Source organism: Saccopteryx leptura, chromosome 3 (assembly GCF_036850995.1).
Source record: "Saccopteryx leptura isolate mSacLep1 chromosome 3, mSacLep1_pri_phased_curated, whole genome shotgun sequence".
NCBI lineage: Eukaryota > Metazoa > Chordata > Mammalia > Chiroptera > Emballonuridae > Saccopteryx > Saccopteryx leptura.
Window position 1 is genome coordinate 228392308 of NC_089505.1, and position 19175 is coordinate 228411482.

Below are 19175 nucleotides of genomic sequence, written 5' to 3' on the forward strand. Positions count from 1 at the left end.
AGCAGGAAAAGGCAGCAGAGACCAGAAAGGGAAAGCAAATAAACTCTCCTTATTAATCAGATCTTAATTTGGATAAGCATTTTTCTTTTTTTGTATGAAAACACCCTCCTGAAGACTTATAACCTGGTGAAATTATCCTATAATATCTGATTATAAGTAATAACAATGATGAACAAGTCAACTTTTACTTAATGAGCATGGTTCATATAAAAGTCATAGCACATAAAAAGAGAAATACAAAATTGCATCTCAACACTGAGTCACTTTTAGAAAAACTTCAAATAAACTAAATTGGAGGTTAGTTTTCCTCTTTGGGGATACTGTACTTAAAAATAATCAAAATGACAACTGTTACAAACAACGTTTTCCTTTGTTGCATCTTAAAAGGATATTAAATCTCTAGGGGCTCTGTGTTCAAGTGTAAGATGAGCTGCAAAGTCATCTGTGACATGATTAGGATCGCCTCCAGGTAATGCTGCACATATAGGACAAATCTGAAATGAAAAAGAAAGGAGATTTATTAAATGAACACTGACCAGGCATCTTTCTGGAAGAATATTTTACTATAAATTTTACTATTACCAAGTTTTAATCCAGGCAAAACCACAGTCAATGCTGAACTAGTGAACAAGGTGGAGGCCTGAATAAGAGCTACAGCCCATCAATGCTGCCACTCACAATGAAAACACTCTCTCAGGGTCTGATACAGTTCCAGACAGTTCAAACTTGATTTCTGAGAAAGCCTTCTAACAGCTTGGATGATTAGTTTAGATGCTCTAGAAAAATAGTTTTCATTAAAAAAAAAAAAAGTAAAATGTACTATTTAATGTATATCACCCCTGACTCACTTCAATCCTGAATGGTAAAGACTGAGATACAAGCTTCCCCAGAGTAAGCTAGACATGAAGACCACTCTCCAAATTAGACAGCAAAGTTCTTATTACAGTGTCAATGTACAAACTTATTATACACTTTAAATGTGATATGGTAAGACAGACAATTATTACCGATAATATGCAACTGTGCTCTGTAACTTCATGAACAGGACTTCAGGGGAGAGAGGGATGGCTGGGCAAGGTGGGAGCCCATTTTTAGAACCTTATCTCCCAGATGGATGGGAGGTGGAACAAAAGCTTGGGATCAGGGCAAAGTCAAGGATTAGACGACCAACTTCCCTGTGGGGTTTAGGACAAGGTATAGGAGGAGGAAATAAGAACAAATGGTGAAAAGGGAGGCAGAGGAGGCTTGATAGCTTGGAAATGTTTTTTGAAACAGTGGTTTCAAGAGAAGTGAAAGGAGGCTCCTGCCTCCTTTCAAGAGAAGGGGAAGGACAGAAAAAATGAGGAACCTTCAGAGGAAAGGCCTTACTTACTCTTCCAGATGTCCAAACGGGCAGATGATGATGTCAGAGGGGTAGTTAAACCTTGAAGTATATGAAGAACTTCAATCTTAAAGCACACAGCCAAGAACACAGGCCTGAGGCCAAGGAGCATGCCCAGAGGAGCCCTGGGGAAATGTACAGGTAAAGTCCTAGGCGTGTACCTCTCCAGGGATAAGAGGACTGGATATGTGATTCATCTCGCCAAAATGTGTGTCACGTGCTTAAAGTCTTGCACTTGGGGAAAGATTTAGGCAGTTGGTGACCTTACTGCCTCTTAGAGCAGTGTGGAAGAAGACAGTGACACTGGAGAGGAGGAGGCAGGGAAAGCTAAGACTTGGTAGGACAATACAGGGATACAGAGGGGGGAAAAAACTACTCTCATTTCTAGAGCCTAAGTAAGCACATCTTGTCTTCTAATGACTAGAAAGCAGAAGTCCCCTGAGAATTTAACTCTGCTGTGATCCCAGTTCTGCTTATGACCAAGCAGCCCGTCATCCTGATTATCTGCCACAGTACTGAGAAACAGCATCAAGAAAACCTAAGATGCTCATGAGTGATAATGTGTAAGCATGAATGTAAAAGAGTAGGCAGGTCATAATGGGATGCGCCTGTGAGGCAGACAGAGAGGAGAGACATGGGGTACTTTTCTTAGAAGATACCAGAAGGTGGTCAGACATTTTTTTCTCTGTCAGAGAGAAAAAGCCATCGTATCCACTCACAAGTTTGCAAAATATCAACTCTTTTTTTCCTAGAAATTGAGGTTTTCCTGCCTGTCCCATTCCTGGGCTGTATCACCGAGTGACAGTGTCTGATACACTTGTTTTTACTTCTCCTGGATTTCTGTCTTGCTTAGCTGGATTGTAACCTCTCTGAGGAATGCAGGACAGTGTGATTTGTTTCTTGTTTGGGAACCATGACCAGACTTGCTTAAAGCAAAAAGACCAACAAGGTTTGGACAAATAACCTCCAGCTGTTTCCAAAGAGAAAAACATAATCGTTAAAAGGAAAAGGCATCTTTCTTCTCAGTTGTTTCTTTTTCGATTGGCCTCTGAATAAAATCTGTGCACAACTTCAATTGCACAAAGATAGCTGATGTTTTAGTATTTTGAGGATGCATGTAAGTGTTCTTTTTTTTTTTTTTGACAGAGACAGAGAGAGAGTCAGAGAGAGGGATAGATAGGGACAGACAGGAAGGGAGAGAGATTAGAAGCATCAATTCTTCATTGTGGCTCCTTAGTTGTTCATTGATTGCTTTCTCATATGTGCCTTGACTGGGGGCTACAGCAGAATGAGTGACCCCTTGCTCAAGCCAGCAGCCATGGGGTCATGTCTATGATCCCGTGATCAAGCTGGCGACCTCAGGGTTTTGAACCTGGGTCCCCTGCGTCCAGTCCGATGCTCTATCCACTGCGCCACTGCCTGGTCAGGCGCATTTAAGTGTTCTTGGATGAGACAAGTCTCCTAAAGAATACACATTTCTGGAAGGAAGACATAAGGGAAAAGTACATATACCAAAAGTACTAAAGGATGTTCTAAGATTGATAATCTCCTACTTGGAGATGGGGATGTAAAATAGACAATGAAGATTTTTAACACTGTATATTAACTTCAGGTTCAGTAACTCAAAGTCTTTTAGATTTTGTGGTAGTAAATATGCTAAGGCAAGATGAAGGTATTCAGAATTGCTTCATCCAGAGAGAAATAATACAAAAACAAGTAAATACTCAAACTTCTGTAATAACTAGGGATAAAGAATTAATTACCAACATGAAACATTACTGGAGCAAGAGGATTGCCTGGTTTGGCAGCTGGTATAGAACAAGGCAGAGACTATACAGCCAAGTGGGAGATGCTGCCACACTTGGGCCAAATGAAGTCACAACTCAGATGAGGACTTGGAAAGGAAAACAGCTCCATTGCTGATAGAATCAGAGGCCTGGTCACCTTTTAAGTCTTACATTATATCCTAAACAAGCTAATTCATGTTTTAGCATGCAAATTTTGGTAACCTAAGACTGTACTTTCTGCGAGGTAATGGAGGGACCAAGAAGAAAAACAAGAACAAAACAGGGCAGGAGACACAGAGAGGTGGGCGTGGGGTGGGACAGACAGAACGCCGTCCTGACACTCAGGATCATAAATACTGCTTCCCTTTCAGTGTACTTTTAAGTCCACATGATAGTACCTAATATCTTCTACTGGACAGAAAATTCCACACAAAGGATAAGCTACTGACCCTAAAATTATGAGTTTATCAACATTAGTATTTATCATACTTCTGCCAAATGACCTGGTTATATCTATTACTTGAACAAGAAAATTGCATGCAACACTTTAACTTAAAATTATGACAACTTGTCAACATTAAGGCTTACTGAATTGGCTTAAGACGGTATTTCTTAAATCTTACTCAAGATTTAAAAAAAAAAAGTTCCCCAGGTTCCTATCTGGAAACTGATTCTAGGAGTTTCAACATTCTGTATTTTTTTTTCCAAAGTTAGAAGTGGGGAGGCAGTCAGACAGACTTCCGTATGTGTCCAACCGGGATCCACCAGCATGCCCACCAAGGGGTGATGCTCTGCCCATCTAGGGCATTGCTCCATTGCAATGGGACCCAAACTAGTGCCTGAGGCAAAGGCCATGGAGCCAAACTCAGCGCCTGGGCCAACTTTGCTCCAATGGAGCCTTGGCTGCGGGAGGGGAAGAGAGAGACAGAGAGGAAGGAGAGGGGGAAGGGTGGAGAAGCAGATGGGCGCTTCCCCTGTGTGTCCTGACCAGGAATCGAACCTGGGACTTCCACACGCCAGACCGACGCTCTACCGCTGAGCCAACCGGCCAGGGCCAACATTCTGTATTTTTTAAAAAATGTTTATTTTGATTTAGGGGAAGGAAAGGGGGGGGGGGAGAGAGAGAGAGAGAGAGAGAGAGAGAAGAACACTGATCTATTCTTGCATGTGCCCTGACCAGGGTTCAAACCTGTAACTTCTGTGTTTTGGAACGACACTCCAACTGAGCCATCTGGCCAGGGTAAGATTCTGTACTTTTGACAGGGTCTCTGTTATCTTATAACTGAATAAATCAGGCAAATACAACTTAAATATACAATACTATTGAAAATAACAACTATTTACTCTGTTGTATTAACACCAAATTTTATTGTTACTATCTAACTGCCCTCCCTTCACTAAAGTCCTGTATACTGTCTTTCTACTGCTCAGGTCGTCCCCTTAGACTTCATCCTGCTACTGAAGGTCAACATCAGTCTGCTTTTTATCTGCAACCCTTCTGGAAGCCTTTACCAATGTACAGAGATTCCAAGCTTAGAACATAATGGGGTTTCCATTTTCCTACACGGGCACCGTTTATAATTTACAGAGCAACCAGTCAGTGCAGATTCTTAGCATAGGTGGTTACCAATGTCTAGAAAAAACCTTCTAAAGTCAACATATAAACAAACACTAAGTTACTACTTAAATTTATAAAACTTCTTCCTCTGTGACAGGCTATGTACACACACACACAGAAAAGATAAAGTCAGCATACTTGGTTTTTGTTTTGAAACAAGAGTGCCACACATTCATTACCACATAATTATTAACCAGTCTAAAGCAAGTTCAGATTTCGTCTAGCCTCTTTCTTGAACTCATACACCCACACCAGACAGCATTCTCTCTCTGGGTCCTGTGCAGAGCTTTAAAAACAACAACAGAGGAAGAGTTAAGTTCCATGTGATGAGTTCTTATCCTGTGGAGTTTTTTTTTGGATAGGCTTCAAAACAGGTTTCTTGCCCGTTATGTTCCCTACTATAGAGAAATGCAGTTTAAAAAACTGCCGATCTGCTCTACACAATACTCAAGCTAGTCTGCAGCATTATATAGGGATGGGTCTGTCACCAAAATTATTCAGTAGATGCCAAAGAGCTAGAAAACAAGGCTGATCCATTTGGTATATTGTCCTGCCAGACCACATGAAACTGCCTTTGAACTTGGACACCATGCTTCTTGTTAACAACAGCAAACACCTTAAGTGAAATAACTGTCTTGCAATGGGCATTTCTTGATTAGGTTTCTGGATCACAAACTTGGTAACAACTCCTTTCTTTCTTTTATGTGACTAGTTTTAGCTCCATGAGAAATATTTTCCTTATAGAATATCTATTCAAAAGTTGTGATTTCAGCCCTGGCCGGATGGCTCGGTAGGATGGAGTGTCGTCCAGAAGAGCACAGAGGTAGCTGGTTCAATCCCTGGTCAGGGCACATACAAGAACAGATCGATGTTTCTGTCTCTCTCCCTCCCTTCCTCTCTCGCTAGAATCAATAAATAAAAATTTTAAAAAAAGTTATGATTTCATTACATCATCTTATATTACTACTTTCTGGTGACACCAAATGTTTAGTGCAGCGGTTCTCAACCTGTGGGTCGCGACCCCGGCGGGGGTCCAACGACCAAAACACAGGGGTTGCCTAAAGCCATCGGAAATACATATTTTATTTAAAAATGTATTGTATAATAAATATGTATTTTCCGATGGCTTTAGGCAACCCCTGTGTTTTGGTCATTCGACCCCCGCCGGTTTAGTGCATCATATCTCTGGCAACCACAACTTGTAACAGGCAGCAAAGCTTGTTTATAATTTCTACCCTTTTTCCATCCGTGCTCATCATCTACATAATCATTATGATTATGTTCATCCTGTTTCAAAAGAAAATACAGAACTAGTCAAACCCTACCATACTCCCTCCTTCCCAAATGACAGCCTAGGTTGCATGATGAAGAAAATGGTTATTTCCTCCTTATAGGTGCCATAATGTCTCTTTATTATCCACCAAACCAAGTGGACATTCTGGTGTTAAAGGTTCTCAATTATCTGGCCTCACTGGGCTGGCTCAATTTTATTTCTAGTAACAACCAATGCCTTACCACTGCCTCCACCTACTATGTTCTTTCTCAACATCACATCTTAATTCATATCCTCTTTTCCCTCTGCATAATGCCATTACCTTCCCATTCTGTCAACTTTCTGAAATCATACCCATTTTCCAAGGCTTTCCAAGTCACAAAGTACCCTCTGACTCCTTTCTGCCTTATTCTTCAAATGTGTCACATTGGAGCTAGTCTGCTGTTTAGACAGGCCATAAAAGTATGTGGTTAGAAGCCATGCTCTAATTTTGTTACTTTGACAGCCACTGTGTCTTATTCCAAGAATTCTATCACTTCAGAAAGCAATACTTCTTCACACTTACACACTAAATGTAATGTTGTTGGTTAATACTTGGAGAGATGCATTCAGAAGTTATAAGTATCTGTCTCACAGAAGGTGAATGTTACCTTTGCCAAGATACTATTCCGAGGGCAAAGAAGTGGTTAAGTAAATGTTGTGCCCCTCACCCTTTCCTTTTTTACACCTAACAACTCAGTTAATTTCTGCCGAGATACCCACACTTTTTCTAACATATAAGCCCTTATGCAGCCCCCATATGCTCCAGTGTTTTCCTTGCTTTTTGTCCTGTCATTATGTGAGAATTCCTTCCTTTTACCAGTCCTCATTCCTTTCCTCTCTTAGAGCTGTGAGTCAAGTTATGAAATTAGTCATAGTTGAAAAAAAAAAGAAAAGTGATGCCCTTGTATCTGAGGAGTTCTAGGTTCCAAAGCAAGGTTAAGATGTAGAAGAACCTACCCTGTCATAGCTCTACTGTCTTCAGAAAACCCTGCCTTAGTTCTTCATCCTTATGTCAATTTGCTTTTTATCCAATCATAAGCTCATGAACGATAAAAAAATTTCAAGTCAAATAATCTTTAATACTATCCTAACTGTTTAGTAAAATGTTAGGCAGGTTTCCCTAAGCCAGCTTTGAAATGAAAGTTCACCACATGATGTGTTCTGCCAATTTATATGCCCACTGTACTCTGAACACAGAAGGTGTCCAGAGATATTTACAAAGATTACCCTTTTGTAGTTGGGGGGTCTTCCTTTTTAAAAAATGTATCTATGTAGCCTACATAAATTTAAATGAAAACATGTAAGCGAAGCCTCGTGTTGCTCAAGATAGGAACACCTTCTTATTGTGCAGTAAATACAATTTCTCTTATGCTACTCTTTACAGCTATATCTTGATTTGCAGTTAAAGGACCCATGCTATGAAACTCAAGCTGGTAAAAGTTAAATAAGCATAGTGACATTACCAAAAAGTTAGCAAAGGTGAACCTGCTATCATTAAAATTCAAAATAAATTTCTCTCAGAATTGGGGTGTATTTTTCATTACTTATTCAAATGGGGGTATGATTCATGTCTCTCCTTTAAGAGGCTCTTAAATGCAGCTCTATAAATACCTCAGGCTTGTCTGTAGGCAGATATTCTCATCACTTGTAATACAATGGTGTACTCTGAACAGCATTTCTTTTAGAGAAGAGTGATAACCCAAAAAGAACCATTAGAATTTAAAGCCAAGACACAGAGAAACATTTCACATGCATTAGACTTTAATTTTTATACTAAAAAAAAAGCTGACATTCTACTGAGCTAATGACTGCTAAGGCTAATTGATAACTTTAGGATTTTTAATCTCTTGCTCAATTAAAAGTAGTTTATCTTATAAAATCTGCATGTATCGCCCTGGCTGGATAGCCTGATTGGTTAGAGCATCATCCCAAAGAGCAGAGGTACAGGCTTGGCTTGATCCCCAGCAGGGCACATACAGGAACAGATTGATGTTCCTGTCTCTTTCTCTCTCTCGTAAAAAAAATAAATAAATGAAAGAAAAAAAATCTGCAGGTATAATAAATTATGACACTGAATACTGGAGTTTGCTTTGAGGACACACAAACAGCACCAGTGTAAAATCTATCCTACATGTTCATAAATTCCTTTTGGGATTATAGAACCATCTAAGTTGTAGCTACTTAGACCACATATTTTGCCAAAACAGATATAGGTCCTTAAAAGACTTGAGTAAACATACTGTTTAACTTGATAATACCGTATTTCCCCATGTATAAGATGCACCTTAATTTTGAGGCCCGAAATTTGGGGGGGGGGGGAGTATTACATAAAGTTATTGAATTCAAGTTTTATTCATCATAAAATTCATACAACTCCTCATCACTGTCAAAATTCCCATCCATTAGCTTGTCCTCATCTGTGTCTGATGACGAATCACTGTCTTCATATATTGCCTCATCCTTAGTTCCATCTATGGCATTTGAAACACCACACTTCTTAAATGACTTGACAATGATCTAAATCTTGATATTATCTCAGGATCTTTTCACCAGGTACAAACTTCTCCTATAGTTGGTTTCTTCACTCTTCCTGCTGGTGTCAAATTGTCTCCAGAAGACTTCATCCATTGTCTCTCATGGCAGCTTTGAAGGATTTCTTAATGCTGACATCAAGTGCTTGGAGCTGGGATGTCAAGCCTCCAGGTAGGATGGCAAGTTTTGTTTTTTGCTCTGCAGCAATCTTCTTTGTGTTTTTTGTTTTGTGTGCCCTGAACTGATCAAGCACCAATAGGGAAGTTTGCATAAGAGCCCACCTGATCTCCTTCTCCAAACTTTCTCAAACCAGATCTTCATCCTGTCCTGATCCATCCAACCCTTGTCATGAACATGGACTGTCACTCCTAGAGGAATGTCTTCTTTTGGCATTGTTTTGCATTTGAAAATCAGCATAGGAGGCAGCTTGGTCTTGTCAGCACAACAAGCTAGAAGAACTGTATAATGGCTCTTTTCATGTCCACTTGTCTTCAGTTACAATTTTCACCCCCTTCTTATCAACAGTTCTGTTACTTGGGACATCAAACTGAAGAGGGACTTTGTCTATATTTGCAATCTGTCCCAACTCAAACAGACATTGAATGACAAAACAATGAAATTCAAGGACCTTCTGCTCACAGCTTTCAGGCATCTTTTGGACAAGTCTGGTGCGTGTACGCATGCTTAGTCCATTCCATTTCATGAACCTGAAGCACCAACTGTGTCCTCCTTTGAAATCAGTAACTTCTTTTTCATCAGCAATTCTTGCCTCATGCTGAACCATCTTTGTGGACACAGGAATTTCAATTGCCCTTTGCTCTTCAATTCATATCTTCAATTCCCTCTCTAAATCAGGCCATTTTGCTGAGTTGCCTCTCCTGGCCTTCTGCCGTGGCATTTTCAGTAGGGTTTCTTCTTCCTGTAGCCAGTCTCGGATTGATTTCTCAGTTAGAGGAGGACCAAACTTATGTTCAGCAGCACAATTTCCATTCACTTTTGCAAACTAGATCACTTTTAACTTAAATTCAGTACTGTACGAAAATCTTTTCTGAGCCATTTCTGGGCAGAATGTGGCAAAACGTAACCTACTGTAATGTACCCGGTAACAATGAACACAAAGACAACAAATGCAAAAAAGTGGGAAATGCGAGTAAAAAAAAATCTACAACCATTGAAGACACATCCAGTTTTTAGACCCAAAGTTTTTTGAAAAAGGGCGCATCTTATACATGGGGAAATATGGTAATCTAATTTTCTGTTGTTGCAGTGGAACACTGGAATTAACTTATAATATGAATTAATTCATATTGACTTTATTATTCACCTTAGTTCCATTTTACACATTTTTAATTACTTAAGTTGAAACTGTCACCTGCTTCTAGAAAGCAGCATTTTAGGACATTCGAGAGTTTTTGTCATGCACAAGTTTAATTTGCCTGACCAGTGGTGGCACAGTGAATAGAGCATCGACCTGGGATGCTGAGAACCCAGATTTGAAATACCGACATAGCCAGCTTGTGTGCAGGCTCGCCAGCTTGAGTGTGGGATCATAGACATGACCCCATGGTCGCTGGCTTGAGCAAGGGGTCACTTGCTCAGCTGGAAACCCCTGGTCAAGGCATATATGAGAACACAATCAATGAACTAAAGTGCCACCACTAAGAGTTGATGCTTCTCATTTCTCTCCCTTCCTGTCTGCCCATCTCTCTCTCTCTCTCTCTCTCTCTCTCTCTCTCTCTCACACACACACACACACACACAAACAGATCAAGAAAAACATGAGGGGCACAGCAGGAGAAGAAGGAGTAGGCAGGAGAAGAGAAGGCTGAAAAGTATGGAAAGAACTTCTGGGCTACCTTATAATTTGCTAACAATTACCAGAGAGCTTCCTTCTTTAACTTATACACCCTCCTTACAAATCTTCCTGTAGGCCCAGGAAAACATTTCTGTGTACTGACCTGAAATTAGCTATCTGGATACTGAACTAGACAAACCAGTACTTCATAGCACAAAGAAGAAACCAGACCAGTAGCCAAAGAAATTCAAAATGAATGTCTCTAACACCTGCAAACTGCTTATTCACTTTCTCCTACAAAATTTTAATTCAACACGGAGAAGAAGTGTACAGAGTAATGAAAACCCTACCCAGAAATAACAATATTCTCACTAGTAGGCAAAGATACCTTCCTGGAAAAGCTACTGTTACCTCATTTTCAAGATAATCGAAGTGATTCTGCTTTTGGTTTTCATGTTATTTTAAGAAGCTGATTTCTTACAGAAATATCTTTAAAAATATTGTGATACATATACACAGAATTATCCCAGAACAAATCTGAAATATTCAAAGGGTCATTTATCATTTCCTTCCCTGCCCTCAACTCAAAAATCTGCTGGGACACTAATGGCTGTGTCATCACTGAAATCAAAAGCATTACCATCTGATTTTTAATAGGTAGATGTGCTCAAAATAACTATTAATAAAAATATGCAAAGTCAGTCAAATATTAAAGATAGAAAAAAGTGATCTATAAAATAGAAAGTGTTTAGAGTCAAAAGGAATTAAAAGCACCAATGGGACAAGTATCAAATCCTGATGCTCTACCACCTCTCCCAGCTAAATGCAGTTGAGTAGGTGGCAAGATGATTGCCTGTAGCAACTGTAACCCACTGTTTCTCCAACATTATTAAATGAAATACTGTTGTTAGTTCAGAGAAAAGCACAGCATCCAGCTGCATTCCTTGATAAAGAAGAATGAAAGCAATAATAATCAAAGTCTATTTTTTTCTTTAAATGTATATTTGACTTTTTAAAAAAACTTTTATTTATTTATTTATTCATTTTAGAGAGCAGAGAGAAAGAGAGAAGTGGGGGAAGAGCAGGAAGCATCAACTCCCATATGTGACTGACTGGGCAAGCCCAGGGTTTTGAACCAGCAACCTCAGCATTCCAGGTCCACGCTTGATCCACTGGCTCACTACAGGTCAGGCCTATATATCTGACTTTTAAATGTTTACCTTTCCTGACTACCTGATTATATAGGTAAATAAGTAATTATAATATTTAAGAAAGTGTACAAGATTACATTAAAAGATTTGAAAAAATTGTGGTTCACTTCACAATTTTTGTGAAAAGTCTGTGTTGGGATAGGATATTAGATCAAATGCACCTAATTGTTTCTACACAAAATGTCATAATGATGGTCATTTCTATTATGTGCTCTATGGCTCCTTTTAATTGACAAACAACAATTTAAATATTAAACACATCATCTGCTAAAACTGATTATCATAAATCATTAAAGAGATTTATATGGGTTTTTACACCATCACTTTTCTCCATAAGATTTATTATTTTAAAAAAATTGTCTAGCACTGGCTGGTTGGCTCAGTGGTAGAGCGTCGGCCTGGCGTGCAGGAGTCCCGGGTTCGATCCCGGCCAGGGCACACAGGAGAGGCACCCATCTGCTTCTCCCTCCTCCCCCCTCCTTCTTCTCTGTCTCTCTCTTCCCCTCCTGCAGCCAGGGCTCCACTGGAGCAAAGTTTGCCCAGGCGCTGAGGATGGCTCTATGACTTCTGCCTCAGGTGCTAGAATGGCTCTGACTGCGGCAGAGCGACGCCCCCAAGATGGGCAGAGCATCGCCCCCTGGTGGGCATGCCGGGTGGATACCGGTCGGGTGCATGCGTGAGTCTGTCTGCCTCCCCGTTTCCAGCTTCGGAAAAATACAAAAAAAAACAACAAAAAAACAACAACAACAAAAAAGTCTAATGTCAGATTGTGGAAAATTATTTATTTATTTATTTATAATTAAGCAAGAGGGTGAGAGACGGGGAAACAGATAGACTCCTGCATGTGCCCCAACCAGGATCCACCCAGCAAGCCCACTTGGGGACGATGTTCAGCAACTGAGCTCTTTTTAGTGCCTGAGGTGGAGGCCATGTAGCCATCCTCAGCACCTGGGTCCAACTTGCTCCAATCTAGCCATGGCTGCAGGATGGGGGGGCAAAGGGGGAAGGTGAGAGGGGGAGAGAGGGAAGGAGAGAGAGAGAGGGAGGGAGGGAGGGAGGGAGGGAAGGAGGGGGGGAAGGGAGGGAGGGAGAGAGAAGGGGAGAGGGGTGAAGAAGTAGATGGTTGGTTGCTTCTCCTGTGTGTCCTGACTAGGAATCGAACTCAGGACATCCACACATTGGGCTGATGCTTTACCACTGAGCCAACTGGCAAGGGGCCCTACTATGCTATTTCAAAATTAAATTCAATTTGTTACAAACACATCTAGGTCTTCATTAAAAAGGGAGGAGCTGTATCACTAGCATACATAAAGGACATATGGGCCTGACCTGTGGTGGCACAGTGGGATAAAGTGTCGACCTGGAACACTGAAGTTGCCAGTTCGAAACCTTGGGCTTGCCTGGCCAAGGCACATATGGGAGTTGATGCTTCCTCCTCCTCCCCCTTCTCTCTCTCTCCCCTCTCTCTAAAAATCAATCAATAAAATATTAAAAAAAAAAAAAAAAAAAAAAAAGGACATATGAAAGTTGAAGACCTCAAGATGGGCCTTGAGAACACTGTACTAAATGAAACAAATAAATCAGAAAGAGCTAAGAACTGTATAATTTCACACATGGGTGGGATGTAAAACTGAGACGAACACAGATAAAACTGAAGTGATTACCATGGAGGGACAAATATACAGTGATAGAAGATGAGTTGACTTTGGGTGATGGGCACACAACACAATCAACAGTTCAAGTGCCATGGGGATGTTCACCTGATACCTGTGTACTCTTTATGATCAGTGTCACCCCAATAAATTGAATATCTAAATTAGAAAAATTTTTAAATAAAAAGAAAGCTGGAGACTCCCCACCCCTGACCCTTTTCTGGAGAGTAATGAAAACAGAGAGCAAATAAATCAAATAGAAAATAAAAGTTCTCAGCAGTGAACTTAGACTGTTGTAATTTGAACAAAATAGTATAGATTTTTAGAGATAAGATTTACTAAACAGAGAACTAAAAGATTGACTACATATTATTAATTAAAGGTAAAAGCACATTCCATTTAAAAACAAAACAAAAAACTCTGAGAGCTTTCTAATTAGCTCTAGTACAAGTCAGCTCAAATGTTAAGATTTTAAAAAAATTTCAGGGGTCACACTTTAAAAAAAAAATTATTTAGAGAGAGGAACGGAGGGGGGAGCGGGAGAGAGAGAGATGGTGAGAAAGAGACCAACACCCCCCCCCCCCCCCGCTAATTTGTGGTTCCACTTATTTATGCATTCATTGGTTGATTCTTGTATGTTCCCTAACTGGGGAGTGAACCCACAACCTTGTCATACTGGGATGATGCTCTAACCAACTGAGCAATCCAGCCAGGGCCCAGGAGTCACTCTTAACGCCCATTTTTTATGTTCAAAAAAAGTTTTTCCACCATGCTTCTTTCACAATCTAAACACATTCCCAATAGATCTCTCATATCTGCAATCCAGGTCCACCTCTATTCACTTCTACTACCCACCAGGTTGATGTATTCTGATAATAACAGACAATGCTACTTCCCCTCTTAAATCTTTCCATAATCAAAGTACAGTCTAAATGAACAAACAAGCAAAATAGAGACAGACTCATAGAGACCAGACTGACAGTTGGTGGGGGCGTTTAAGTGAGGGAGGTAGAGGAATTGACCAAAAAAAGAACCAAAAAAAAAAAAGAGAAAAAACACCTCATAGACATGGACAACAACAGTGTGGTTATTGCTGGGGGGGGGGGATGGGGAAATAAATGAATAAATGGTGATGGATGAAGACTTGATTTTGGGGGAGGTGAATACATAATATGGTGTACAGAATTATAACTGAAGCCTGTATAATTTTGTTAACCAGTGTCACCCCAATAAATTCAAATTAAATTGTAAAAAAAAACTTGTACTTAATTTCAAAATCACATTGTTCATATAGGTGTTTACATAAAGACTCCTGAGATCATACCCAATCTGCTTTTAAAATTTTTAACTAGTAATCACCTTCACTATGCATTCTCTGTCAGATATTATTTTTCATAGTATCTGGTTTTGAAGGGCACTTCATATCCTCAAAATAAAAAACCTCTTGAATAACCTTATATTAATATTAAAAAGGGAGGCAAATCTCTAGGTTGGGGCTTTAAGAGTCCCTAGCTGAAAAGGGAAACAGAAATACAGACAAGAACTACAAAGTTGTTTTCAGTATTAGCCTTCAGTAGGCTTTCTTACTAGCTATGTCAGGTACCACTACATCCTTACTAGTGGTGACAGTAATATCTGCAGTGATATATCCTGTTGCCCCTAAATGTTCCAAAGGAATGCTGGTTAGAGAAGTGAGATCCTTAAATTCTATAGGCAGGTATAAAGTGATGGTCTAGAGGACTATTATATGCAGGAAACACAGGGAAAAAGCAAGATAGCAAATTGAGCATTAAAAAGAAAAATGTGACCCTGGCCAGCTGGCTCACTGGATAGTATTAGCCTGGCATGAGGACATCCCAGGTTCGATCCCTGGTCAGGACACACATGAGAAGTGACTATATGCTTCTCTTCCCCTCCCTCTCTCCCTTTTCTCTCTCTTCCCCTCTCACAACCCGTGTCGCTTGACTAGTTTGAGCATCGGTCCCAGGTGGGGTTGCCAGGTGTTGCAGGTGGATCCCAGTTGGGGTGCATGTGGGAGGGAGTCTGTCTCACTATCTTTCTCTCTTTTTTGTGTGTGTGTATTTTTCTAAAGCTGGAAACAGGGAGGCAGTCAGACAGATTCCCGCATGTGCCCGACCGGGATCCACCCGGCACGCCCACCAGGGGGCAATGCTCTGCCCATCCGAGGCATCGCTCTGTTGCGACCAGAGACACTCTAACGCCTGAGGCAGAGGCCACGGAGCCATCCTCAGTGCCCAGGCCATCTTTGCTCCAATGGAGCCTTGGCTGCGGGAGGGGAAGAGAGAGACAGAGAGGAAGGAGAAGGGGAGGGGTGGAGAAGCAGATGGGCGCTTCTCCTGTGTGCCCTGGTCAGGAATCGAACCCGGGACTCCACACCAGGCCGACGCTCTACCACTGAGACAACCAGCCAGGGCCGTATCTTTCTACCTCTCATTAATAAAAGAAAGAAAAATGTAAATAGGAACAGAAAAGGAGATACAGTGAGTTATTTATTATATGAATATAATTCTCCACCAAAATTACATGAATCATTCAAACCCCAGAATTCAAAAATGTTTAACCCTGACTTTTCCAAAAACTAGGTGTGGGGTGAGAGGAGACCCAATGTAATAGCACCTGGACAATTACATAATTAAATATTAGAGCCATTAACATGCTTCACATATATCACAGAAAGGTATTAAAAATATTTAACAACTGGCACGGTAAAGGCAACAATCTTTCAGCATAGATGCTAGTCAGTAAGCTGTACATAGTGTACCTGCTGAATGCCAGCCCTGGATTTAGGACAAGACTTACATGATCCAAAGAAAAATCTTGCACCTTTATATCAGAGACTATTGTCCACTCACCAGTTTTCACTTTGAAATGTCTGGGTATATTATTGGTGGAAACAGAGGTAGATGTAGTGCTCATACAAACTAAGAGCTGATAAGGTGGGGGGGAAAATTCTTTTTTTTCCGGTTTTATTTATTCATTTTTAAAGAGAGAGGAGAGAGGAAAAGAGAGACAAAGAGAGAGAGAGAGAGAGAGAAGGGGGGAGGAGCAGGAAGTATCAACTCCCACATGTGACTTGACCAGGCAAGCCCAGGGTCTCAAACTGGTGACCTCAGCGTTCCAAGTCGATGCTTTATCCACTGCACCACCAAAGGTCAGGCAAGGGAAAAACACCTTAAAATATTCCACAAATACCAATATGAAGAACAGTATAGCCATTGCCTTGAGCTATGTTCCAAAAGCATGGGAACTTAATGAAGGCATGTAACTGAACACAATTATATGTATGACAGCCAGACCATAAAACCACTTGCAGACAGCCAGTAATTAATTTTCAAACAGTGTATTGGGTATAGAAAAGTGTAAAATTGTAATCACTTTTAGGAAAAAAAATTAAGGAAAGGCTCATAGGGATTGATTCTTACTTTTAAAAAATGAACAATTAGCTTTTCATTTATGAATAGGACTTAAATTACCACTGGCTCTTCCAATTTTGTTTTGTTTTGGGTTTTTTTTTTATTTTTTTATTTTTCTGAAGTTGGAAACAGGGAGGCAGTCTGACAGACTCCCACATGCACCCAACTGGGATCCACCCAGCATGCTCACTAGGGGGCGATGCTCCGCCCATTTGGGGCGCTGCTCTGTTGTGACCAGAGCCATTCCAGCTCCTGAGGCAGAGGCCATAGAGCCATCCCCAGCACCCGGGCAAACTTTGCTCCAATGGAGCCCTGGCTGCGGGAGGGGAGGAGAGAGACAGAGAGGAAGGAGAGGGGGAGGGGTGGAGAAGCAGATGGGCGCTTCTCCTGTGTGCCCAGCCGGGAATTGAACTTGGGACTCCTGCATGCCAGGCTGACGCTCTACCACTGAGCCAACCGGTCAGGGCCTCTTCCAATTTTGGATGTAAAAAACTGAGTACTTGTCCTGCCCTCAATGGGGTGATAAAAGTATACTAGGGGGCCTGTTGGCTAATAATGATTTTAAGAATGCCTAGTTACAATAGGGCAAACTTCTCCTTTATTGTATCTAGATAAAAAGTACCCAAACTTGATAGGAATTAAATCAAAGAGAACTTATTGCAATTTTCCACGGCAACTATAATAAAAAGGCAATCAAGTCAGCATTCTTCATATTGGTGTCTGGACTGTACCAAAAAGAAGCAAAGTCACCTTTACAGGATACAAAGAATTAAGAACAGCAGTGTAATGTGTGTGACAACAGTATGCTAAGGCTTCTCAACGTGCAAGGTAAAAAGCATTTCTGAAGAAAACAACAACAAAAAACACATTTCCGTGTCATCAGACAGTGAAATTTAAACTTGAGGACTATGTAATGTAAATTTACCAACTGTTTGAATGATAAATCTTTAACTTTAAGCATCAAACTAGCAACGTGAATGGGAATGGTTGGGCCCTGGTTGGTTGGCTCAGTGGTAGAACATTGGCCTGGCATGTGGATGCCCTGGGTTTAATTCCTGGTCAGGGCACACAGGAGAAGTGACCATCTGCTTCTCCACTCCTCCCCTTCCCCTTCTCTCTCTTCCCTTCCTGCAGCCATGGCTTGACTGGTCCGAGTACATGAACCCCAGGCACTAAGAATGGCTCTATGGAGCCTCTGTCTCAGGTGCTGAAAATAGCTTGGTTGTGAACATGGCCCCAGATAGGTAGAGCATTGGCCCCAGGCAGGGGTTGCTGGGTGGGTACCAGTTGCGCGCGCATGCAAGAGTCTGTCTCTTCATCTCCCCTCCTTTCACTTGGAAAAGAAAAAAGAAAAAGAAGTGAACAGCTGAAACAGCAGAGCTGTAGTAGAGACAAAATAGAATAGTGATTAAGCAGAGACTCTACAACCTAGAAGGACTCTGGCTGAGTTCAAACACTGGGCTTTGGCCCTTACCAGCTGTATGTTTGTGGACACACTGTTGTATTTCTCTTCAGTTTCAGTTTGTTTGAGTATATTTAGGGACTTATTACTTTGATGCAATGTGCAACTGCTTGTGCCAAAATTTTCCAAATTCTCTACAGTTCCATCTCTCACTCTTTATTATTTATTACTAATGGTAAAGGGGGACTCTTGTGTGTGCACGTTATCATTTCTTGAAGTTGTATATATGCTGAATCAGAGGTCAAATAGAATACCATAAAGCTTTTAAGGAAAGACTTTCTGTATCATTCTGGTTATTTGGCTTTAAGTCACTGGAAAAGATCAGAGTATGAGGAACTTTCAAGGACTCAGAGCTTTGAGCAAACCAAGTATAGTCAATGAGATATGACAATAAATTACTACTCAATACATGATCAAACATTTTAAAATTTCCTTTGAAGGTTTCCTTATAGAAGAAAAATATAGCAAAAATACAATAAAAAGAGCTGTACTGAAGGCTGAGGTGCTTTTAACCTTTTCACAATGCATTTACTGAAGGCTCCTGAATCAGGTAAAGATTCTACAGTTTGGTTTTAGAATAGGGCAACAACAGTGTGGACAAATGGGAATTATCTTGCACACATGCCCCTACTAGTATGCATAAAATTGCTGTTAAAAGATCATTTTAATAATTATTATGCAAACTCAGGAGAAAGTACATGGCAGTGACCCAGCTTTATTTATACATATTAGAAATAATGTACTTTATCCCATCATTTTAGACACAGGGGTCCTTCACTCACCACTTCTGTTGATGTTTCTGCATGTTCAGACGTAACATGTTCTTGAAGAGATGTCTCCGTATAGCCCATTTTTCCACAATAGGGACAAGTAAAAGACTGTGGCTGTTCTACAGAGAAAGCTTCCCCACCATAGTACAAATCTGAAAAATAAAGGGGATTTGCACTGAGAAAGAACTCTTATTAGTTTTTTAAATATATAAAAATGT

General features: G+C 40.6%; 1 protein-coding gene across 1 annotated transcript in view; it reads right to left on the reverse strand.

Moving 5' to 3' along the window:
* Positions 1–19175, reverse strand: part of KCMF1 (potassium channel modulatory factor 1) — a 90342-nt gene that overhangs the window by 12348 nt on the left and 58819 nt on the right. Inside the window, exons 3-4 of the mRNA XM_066377850.1 lie at positions 18970–19109; positions 393–494 (exon numbers count right to left, since the gene is read on the reverse strand). Coding sequence (XP_066233947.1) covers positions 393–494; positions 18970–19109 — 242 coding nt within the window. The remainder of the gene's footprint in view (positions 1–392; positions 495–18969; positions 19110–19175) is intronic.